Raw genomic sequence first — 10,541 nt, forward strand, 5'->3', positions numbered from 1 at the left:
ACAAGATTTGATAACTTGAAATTTGGTTTGAATGAATACAGAATGTTACACGACCGAGTATCGGCAGTGTCTGAGCCCAAAGGGGCAGCTCTACTTGAAGGCCGACAGCGAGGGTAAGCCTGTAAGACCTAACCTTTAATCATCACTTCCGCAGGAGCCTTGTATCATCATGCCATATGTATCACACATTGACACACACACACACACGTTATCACACCACATTATGCTACCATCTTAACCCTATCCACGTGTTCCTCTTACGTTACTGTACTTCTAGAAGCTGCCACTGCTTGCTTGCTTGCTTTTTTCGCGTTCAGATTTTCGACCATGTGTCGTTAACAACGAGTTCGTTCAACACGCGAACTCGACGATTTTCCATCGAATTATCTCGGTGTTTTTTTATCGAACCTACACTAGACACGAATTCAAGTTGAAAGGGGAGTTACTTGATGAGAGTGATTTCTACTGGAATCGTACTTTTATATTGTTTATCCCACTCCTGTTACATATATCGTTCGATGTGATGTTCGGTGTAAATGGATATATATATAGGGTGTTCCATGATTCTGTATAGAAAAGATAGATCTAAAATGTCAGCATTTTCGAAGTTTCCTTTTTGGAGAAAATTCAAGTGTAAGTGCACCACTTATTTTTCATGAAGAATGAGTCTGCAATTGGTGTTGTATTCTAGAAATATTGCAACAATTTTGTAACATTTTTCACTTTTTAAAAATTGGAGAGGAAAGCTGAATGTCACGTTTGTATCCTCCGAAGAAATTGTAAATTTTCATTTAGTAGTTACCTGTGAGAAAAATTCCTAAAATTTACCTATTTTTAAACGCCTCGGAGTGGTGTGTTCCTTTAAAAAATATTATTCGATCTGGAATCTTATGGTATAACGAGTGTACATATTTTTACCCACTTCAGCGAAGAAATGTAATTTAATTCGGTGCGAACATAAAGGGTGCGCCCAACAACCAACGAAAGATTTTCCTCAAAAATGAAACTTCGGACTGAAAATATTGTATTTTATATTTCCAATATATTTGTCACGGCGCACTTGAATTTAACGATGCAATTTATGGACTATGTATTATTTATTAGTATCATTAATGTTATCCTAGTGTCCCATCTTTTTGTCGATAAATGGAGTAGCTGCGTATATTTCAGTATTAATTACCCCCGTTATCAGCGAGTTACAATTGCGCAACATCGAATTAAATTTCCAGGTCTTACGATAAATTTTCATTGGCGATTGTTCAACGGCCTATCGAAACTTTTCACGGTTCTAATAGAAAAATCGTTCCGATAGCAAGACAAGGAATCGAAAACTACCTAGACTTCTTTTTATCTTCAACGACCAAAACGAGAGAGTGAACGAGGTTAACATTCAATTGTTCGACATAGGCACAGTTTGCCAAAGGATACTCTTAGAAAATCGTTCTGGGGGAGGCTGGTCGGTGCTCTTGGCCCCCTCCTCCCCTCCCTACGACTAACTCGATTCTTTTGATACAATGACACAAACACAGGTCTGTCTTCCTCTACGAATAACGGCGATGACGATAAGGTTCTTATCGTCGATGATGGTAGATGTTGCACACCCATCGATAACGATCCTTGTCCTATTTGTCTGTGTTCTTTCGATAGGGCTGACGTCTCCGAGCTGCAATTTCCCTTTCGAGGACCTGACCGACGCCGAGGATTCGCTAGTGAGCGATACGGAGGACAATATCGGTACTCGTATGCCTGTCACATCCGCATAATAACGAGAACCGGGGGTAGACACGACAGAGAAAGGAAAGAAAAGAGGAAATAAAAAAGAAAAAAAGACTTTCGATTTTCCTTCGAAACGTTATCCGTCTCTTTTCTCGAGTCATTCGTTCGGATAGAATATGGAAAATCACTATCACGTGCCGCGTTCGATTTTATTGTACGATAAAACAAACGAGACTGTTCGGTTTCTGTTGCAAAAGAGTTGTGCGACATCCTCTATCGACACGTATCCTCGTTGCTTTTGAAGTAGCGTGGGATCGATTAGAACGTTATTCAGGTGGTTGTTTTTCGATGCTGATGATACGAATATTCGTTCTACCCCCGTTTCATTCAATTATGTCAGCTTCAGAACAACACATAGTGTCTGCGTAGACACTCCACTTGACCTACGTGCGGTAGTTTGTTCCTGTAAAATCGTTGTGCAGGCTCGCGTAGTGACAGAATACACGTTGTGTCGTCGAACTGCCTAATATCTCAAGAACAAGACAGAGAGGTCCATTTTTTTTTCTGTTCTTTTCTCGTTTTACTTTTCCTTTTCTTTTCTCTTTTTATTGGTTCGTTCCCTTTCGTCGTCGTGTCCAAGTTTTTGTAACGTGTACGAATGAAACAACTTCCGCTGCTTCATCGTTACAGGAATTTTACATTTGAAGGGTTCATTACGAATTCACGTTCCATTGACGCGATATAGTTTTGCTCGAAGTAGTTCCATACGCGTATGCTTCGTTGATGTTAGTTCACTTGTAATTGGTCCAAACAGAAATAAATTATAAATGGTACGTTTACTCATGAATATTAATAGAAACACTCTGTGTCCACATTTTCTTGTTTGTCACAATTCGAAATGTACGCGTAAATATGTAAATATATGCCCAACGTGTACTGTGCAGCGACGAGAAAATGGCTAGCGGGATGATACGGGGGCAAGAGATGTATAGTCTGAGGAAGAAATACAGCGAGGTTGTAAGTTCGGTAAAGCGTGAGGAGTGTTCGGAATCGAGTATAGCCGGTGGAAGAAATATAGCGAGGTTGGAAGTTCGCTCAGGTGTCAGAAGTGGTTGGGACCGCGTATAGTCGGTGGAAGAAATATAGCGAGGTCTATAGTATAGTGATAAACTTATCTACAGAAACCTGTGAAGTCAAGGGCTTGAAATTTCAGTTAAGTCCGCATGAAGTTTACTTTAGCTTTGATTCTGTCCAAATCGAAGATCGTAAAATGTCGTATGCGACCTTGGGTTAATTGTTTCTTCCACCGACTATACCCTATTACACTTTGAAGTTCACCGGACCGCTATCCCACTTCGCTTTCTTCGTCACGCGACGCTACACTGGATGATCAAATTATTAGAGCCACAGTACGAAAAATCTGTTTTTCGTGTTTACGTAGAAATAAAATCACAACAACAAAGTTTTTACACTGGATAATTTTCAATTAACAATTGTCCACTAAAGACACACAGGAAAGTTAAACTTAGCTTATGTAGTTACACAAGATGCAGTTAAGAAGTAACAATAAAATCAGTATTTTGAGAAATATATGTGCAATATGCATTTTGAGTAATTTACTATACATTACAAGCAGTAAAAACACAGCAACAAAAATTAAAATACTCAAGAAGATAATGTCCATAAATATTGCCGAAAGTGTTGCCAAGTGAAAGAAAGAAAAAATAATAAGAATTCAGTGTAACTGAACTCTCGTCTAAAAATGAATCCTGTTAGTATAAAACCGTCAATTCTTTGCAGGTAATTCTAATAATTTGATCCAAATTTGTAATTGCGACCTTTTCGGCCAATAACCAAAATACACGTGCTCTGTGTTTTCGATTATGTAAGAGAAGGTGTGCCTATTCCTTCCGCTAGCCAACTTCGCTTCTCCGCACAGTACATACAGGTTACTATTACAAAATAAGCATCAAAGACTTACGTAACGTTGATCGAAAATTTTCCAAGTATTTGTCACAATTTAACTGTCACCTTCCGTACGTAATAAACTCTTCAATGTTTTCCTTGTTTGAACTGATTGCGTCCAGAAATTGCCCGATTGTTGGGCTTATTTGTGTCGTCATTGTTCGTAGCGGTAGACTAGCCTGCCTCTATGTGTCTGCCTATATGTATGCCTTTGTGTTTGTCTTATCATTTGTTATCTGTGGTGGACTGTTGTACATTACATCATCGCTACTATCTTTAATCAAACGCCAAGAATATAATATTGTGGAAGCAATGTGTAAACGTAAGTGTTCCGACAAATATAAATATACATAGACGTAATTTATCGTTGTATTATTTGTAACAATATTCACGTTCAGGATAAATATAGAAAATTGAAAATATTTCACCATTGTAGAGGAAGTTTTATGTACATAGAACAATATTGTTGTACCGCAAGGCTATACCTATTATCTCCCAGTTATTTCTACACTTTGTTCTTGTATTAATCTACATACTAATGAGAATTAGATTTTCAGTTTTTCAATTTGCAAGAAATCGTTTCTCGATAAACAAAGTCAAACGTTAATATAGAAAATTTTGATTACCTCGAAACCGATAATAAATAGTCGACGCAGAGAAAAATGTGAACGAAGTGTTAGTACAGTTTTCAAGGTTTTCATTGTTTAAGAACTGGGTCAACGAAATAGATTCGCGAAATGGTAATTAGCGTGTAACAAGTTTTTGTCGCGCTACAAATTTTAGCATACCGATAAAGGGAGAATTTACGACCGAGTGAAATTATGCTACCGAAAACGATACCGTACATTTTCGAGTAATATTTAAGACGAGAGAAACGATCACGCTGTTTGTTTGATTTGCAATTTAGAAGTGGAGGTAAAAAGTGAAACGGTCCTCTGTATTTTTACATTGCCTTTCAAGTAGCATGATACGCGCAGAACCGACAGTTGAAAAATTCACTTTTAGCAACTGCACACAGCTTCACGAAGTGTAATATTTTTGCAAGTTTTTTGCTCCAATTTATTCATGTACATTTCCTCAAATTGAATACACCGACACTACACCAAATGTGGCGAGCTAACCTCACTTTTCTGCCGTACAACATTGAAGGAAGTAACACGTTTTAAAAATGTGAAAAAAAATGAGAAAAGAAGTATATCGATAATTTATCAAATAATACAAATACGATAGAATTCTTGAAATAGTGTTGTTAAACATACATTACTACGTCGATAATCCCAAATTCACGAAGAATATATTTTTAGTTTGTTTCAATGTCGTCCATATTAGATGTGTGAATTTTACACTTCTTTTTGTACTTCTCGTTTAACATTCTATTTTATATTTTACGTTTTACACTTCAATTTCGTTGCACATTTTCTGTTTCTGTTTTTTTGTTTGTTAGTAGATTCCTGTGTAGTTCGATGTATTTTCCTCATATGTACGTGTCTTTGAAATTTTACGCTATGTGTATTTTGTTTCTTATGTGTATTATAATTTTGACCCACTTCCGTGTAGTTTTACGTAATTCCGGTAGGTGAAGGTCTCTGGACAGAAGGGCCGAATTTTCTTTATCTAATATAAATGCTAATTACTGTTCTGTTTTATCTGTTTTACGTGCATATAGTTTAACTTTCGTTGAAGGATCCTTACAAGTAATATGTCTTCAGCACTGTGTGTATTTCATTTGTTTATGAAACTTCTCGAAATTTTACGTTACGATCAATCAAACGTTGTTACGTATTGCATAATTATCGCACAACCGCGTGTACAAGTGAAAGAAATAATTCTTCGATTGCAAATTGCATTGCCAATGTGTATACGCTTTAAAACACATTTTGTTCACGTAAATGTTTATTAATTCTTTCGTGCTTTCGTGTCTACTTTAATCTACGTGTACCGCCTTTGTACAGTGTAACATGTTCTGAAAGGTGGTTTGTTAGAAACAGAAGCCTAATTACCTACCGTTGCCATTAAACGTATTCAAATTTAGGAAAATTGGATTTAAACTGAATTGGATGTTCAACAACTTGTAACAACCTTTCAAGGTAATCTACGTTCTGTCGCCTTTTGCAATAATTATCTTTAAATACGTTGAACAAATTGAAATGGTATTACGTTTGTTGCAAAGCATAATACGAGAAGTAACTTCAATGTAACTGAGTAATTAAACATACTTTCGACTAAAGGAACGTGTTACATACAGGGTGGAGCAGATAAAGTGTTGCAAGCTGTTTTCTGCAGAGCCATTGCAGATATGCAACTTGAAATTTTCAGGTGTTAAATGGTATAGAGGGGAGAATAAAAAGAAATTTCTTAGATAAAAGTTGTTAAGTTTGATAATATAGTTCCGAATATAGAATAATTAATATACCATTCTGTTTAAAAATAATGGGGGTGACAGCCTTTCCACCCTGAAGAAATTCATCCGAACAATATTCTACCAAAATGTTGACCCCATTACACCATTTAACACCTGAAAATTTCAAGTTGATACCTGCAACGGCTTCGGAGAAAACAGCTTGCAACACTTTATCTGCTCCATCCTGTACACATACATGTACACGGTGATGCATAAATAGCGTCCACCTGGAATATTTCCGTTACTTGTAATGATATGGAAAAATGCATCACATTATGTCACCCTCCGTATCGTGCAAATTTTGCATACAACTTTTCTCCATATTGTTACATATACAGGAAATATTCCAGATGGACGGTGATTTTTCTTGCACCACCCTGTATGTCATTATTCGGAGCGATATTGAGTGTTCGAATACTGAAAAAAAGAAGTTTAACGTGAAAAAGGAATGAACGCATTTCACATGCTCTGTAGAATCCATCGAATCTGGGATCTTCAAACGGGAACGGAGATAATTAGGTATTCTGTTTGAACTGGTACGTATGTAAAATCGAACGAAAATGAACGCTTGCGATAAAGATGTTCCTGCGCGTTTGCGTGATTTTTGCTATGGCCTTGATAAACGCATCCCCATTTCGTACACATTTCTCCAAATACGTTCATTTTGATATGCCCTCTTTGTGCAGCTTTGTATCTCGTATGCGCAACTTTCTGACCAGTTTCTACATTATTATGACATGTACCGGGTGTCCCAGTTGTTTCCGATAAAACTTCGCCAGTATGTTCTATGGGTACAAGTGAGAAGAAAAAGTTATACAGACATGTGTCGTTTGAAGCTTTGTTAAAAAGTTACAACAAAAATATAGAATACGCATGGGAATGGTAACAAACTTACGGTTGCTATGATACACGACAAGAAGTTACATTCAACACCTTCAACGACCTCAGATCGTAAACACAGCTCGCATAAACGCCGATCTATTCCCATTTTGTATCATAACCGCACATCCGTTACCATCTCCTTCGTGTTTCTTATTATTGCTATAACTTTTTAACAACGCTTCAAACGACCTACGTTCACATAACATTTTCTTCTTACTTACACCAGCAGAACACACCGGCGAAGTTTGATCAAAAACAACCGGGACACCCTGTATATACGTTTTATACGTTCAACTAGCACGCAGTATATTCTAAAACGTATATGCATTTTACTCTGCCCGTACAATGTGTTTAGATGCGTTCTTTCTATCAATGAATGTTCTCACCTGTTTCGCATTTATGTACTACACACGTCGTTTGTTGGCATCACACATATTCAGCTGGTCCAGTCGATCAAGCATATCTGCGAAATAACAAGCGGGTTCTTTTCTTTCGCCTCGTTTATTATCGAGCTTCGATCGTTAACGCTCTCATTCAGCGCCGCGTAAAGTACCTCCCCCCACCCGGAAGCTCTTAACTTATTTAGAATAGATTATTATTTGCATTCTTCTTTTATTCACGTCGTTTCCGCGCCTTCTTATTTTATTTCGAGCGTTCGAAGCGTTCGTTTCCCTCAAGATGTTATTTTAATAAACATCCGTCGATCAACGTTGACATTATTTCACGCGGCGCTGAACGAACGCGTCGACGAGAGATGCCCCGTACTAATCGACCGAAGGAAAAATCTGTTTGTGCCGATTTGAATGGCTAAAAGAATAGAGCTTCTCATGTGAAGCTTTGAACAATAAAGTTTCGGCTGGTCTGGAAGTTTGTTCGAACGGTAACGATCGACTGAGAACTTTCGAAGCAAATCACCACCGGCTCGCTTCCACTTTGCCAAATAAGATTGTTGTTTTACACGGTTCTGACGTTGTTCTTGGTCATGCAGGTCGTGTTGGATGTCCACACTTCATGGCGCCGGAAGTGATCCAGCGCAGACAGTACGGGAAGCCTGGTGACGTCTGGTCAGCTGGAGTGCTACTTCATGTCCTATTAACTGGTACACTTCCATTCGTCGGCTCTCGAGATAGACTGCGAGAAGCAATTTGCAGAGGACGAGTACAGGTAGAAAAATTGACCAGACATCACACTTTCTCTCTGCTTTTCTTCTTAACCCTCGGACAGCGGATCACGCGATAGTCGCACGCACAGCTGATGCTGGGTCAAATGTGACCCAATACTGAAATCTCTTTCGTACGCAAGAGAAACCGCGTTTTTTTTTTGTTTTTGTTTGTTTTACTAGGTTATTATATGCGGTTCAAAATTATAGAAATATAGAATAATAGAGAATAACGAAGATATTTATAATGTAAGGAGAGACATCTAAAAGCCGGGTCAGCGGTGACCCGGCATCCGCCGTTCGAAGGTTAAATATAACGATAATATGTCCGAATGTTGCAATTTATATCGACGCATCTAGCTTACATTCAGCACGTTCTTGTTGCACGAGAAAGGTGTTAAATTCATAAGGTAATTCATAAAATTTGCAGATGGAAACGCCATTGTGGGACAATATCAGCGAGCCGGCCAAGGAACTTATACAAAGGATGCTCACAACGGATGTAAATCATAGGATTACCATACAGGAAGTGCTTAACCACAAATGGCTCAGAGTAAGTCACACCTTGTTGAATAAACTTCAGAATCAGAATAAAGGTTACTTTTTTCCTTTTATTATTAGCCCTATTGTCAAACTTTCTCTCGATGTATCGGAGTGGTTCACGTCGAGGTTGAACAAACGAGATCGATACAAATGTATTTTAAATAAACTCTAAAAACTGTCTTTGGAAAAATTTCAAAGTAAAAACTTTTACCAATGATATTGAAAAATAAATAATTGTAGGTAGTTTGTTGTTAGATCTATAGTCAAAGTTTCGTTGAAGGATATTTTGCAAGCTTTCGGTACAAATGTATTTTAACTAAGGTCTAAAATCCTCTTTACAAAGATTTCATTGTAAGAAGTTCCATTGAAAAGATATTGAAAAATAAATTGTAGGTAGTTTTAAAGCTGAGGATAACTCGATTGTTGCGTTTAAGGGGGCACATCACCCCAATGCTAAAAAATGAGGAAGAAGCTTAATTAGTATTGTGGCTATGGTCTGAACGAAAGTAAAATGAAAATATTGATTATTTACAAAATGGCAGCATTTTGAATTTAGATTATGGATTTTTTTAGCATGTTAAAAGAATAAGAAAAAAATTGCATTATTACGCGTTGAAATCTGCCACAGTGAAAGGGTTAATGGGGTAAATCACTCTGATGCGTCTAAAAAGAAGGAAAAGTTTGGGAATTTTTTTTACAGGTAATTATTAAATAAAAGGTTTCAATTTTTTCAGAGGATGCAAACGTAACTTTCAGCTTTTTTCTCCAATTGTCAGAAAGTAAAAATGTTACAAAATGGAGGAGGAGTTATTCTCTAATTGCGAAACCTCTTCTACTAGAACATCGATTGCTTGCCGCCATCGCTGGCAAGGATTCGGACGTCTGAAATCAAAATTTCTTTCTAATTTGTAAATAAAAATATACCATCTACAGTATAGTCTAAGATTTTCCAAAAATTGTACTTATTACAGAAATGGTGGCAGTTCGAAGAGGAAACGTCTCTTTTCACCAAAAAAGTCAACTTAAAACGTTTCCAAAAAATGAAATAATCGACACATCGAAAAAATCTCACGGTACATTGTAGATAATACATTTTTATTTATGAATCAACAAGAATTTTTAATTTCAGACGTTCCAATCCCTGCCAACGATGGCGGTCAGCAATTGACGTTCTAGCACAAGAAATTTCTCAATAATTCCTCCATTTTGTAACATTTTCACTTTTTAAAAATTTGAGAAGAAAGTTGAATGCTACGTTTATATCCTCAAAAAAAATTGAAACTTTTCACTCAGTAGTTACCTGTGAAAAAAATTCCCAAACTTTTACCTATTTTTAGACGCCCCCGGTGTGGTGTACTCCCTTAAAACAGTAGGTAAGGTGAGATTATTAAGAAGTGTACCTATAACTTACAATAGAAGTGTAGCTATTTTTAGTATTAGCATATATTCAAGCATTCACGTTAACAACTTCTATTTAACGGGATGATACAAGCGTATCTGCTTCTTTTTATATCGTATCAGGTTTTCGATAAACGGCCTCATTTTCTGTTATTATATCCGGTGAATGTGCGTGCGCATGTGCACGGCATATGGTGTAATAAAGTGAGAATATATCTATATGACACGTCAGTTAGCCAGTGACCTAAGGTAGCCAAGCTTGGAGTCACCCCATATATCGATGCAATACACGTGCAACTGGGCTATCGATCGCTATAGCAGGGGCAAAGTTCCACCGGTTAATGAAAATAACTGTAGCGGTGTATATTTTTCTCTGTGCTAGTTACAGTTTTTTGAACGTGACTGCACATTTGCAGGATGCCCCAAGAACTTCATAGAAACGAGTATAGTAATCGTGATATACATCTTAACGTAACG

General features: G+C 37.3%; 1 protein-coding gene across 1 annotated transcript in view; it reads left to right on the forward strand.

Moving 5' to 3' along the window:
* LOC108578789 (peripheral plasma membrane protein CASK) overlaps nucleotides 1-10,541 on the forward strand; it is a 280,873-nt gene that overhangs the window by 42,966 nt on the left and 227,366 nt on the right. The window contains exons 6-7 of the mRNA XM_017942185.1: nucleotides 7,953-8,128; nucleotides 8,554-8,676. Coding sequence (XP_017797674.1) covers nucleotides 7,953-8,128; nucleotides 8,554-8,676 — 299 coding nt within the window. The remainder of the gene's footprint in view (nucleotides 1-7,952; nucleotides 8,129-8,553; nucleotides 8,677-10,541) is intronic.

This window comes from Habropoda laboriosa, unplaced genomic scaffold (assembly GCF_001263275.1).
Source record: "Habropoda laboriosa isolate 0110345459 unplaced genomic scaffold, ASM126327v1 scaffold47, whole genome shotgun sequence".
In the NCBI taxonomy this organism is placed as follows: Eukaryota; Metazoa; Arthropoda; class Insecta; order Hymenoptera; family Apidae; genus Habropoda; species Habropoda laboriosa.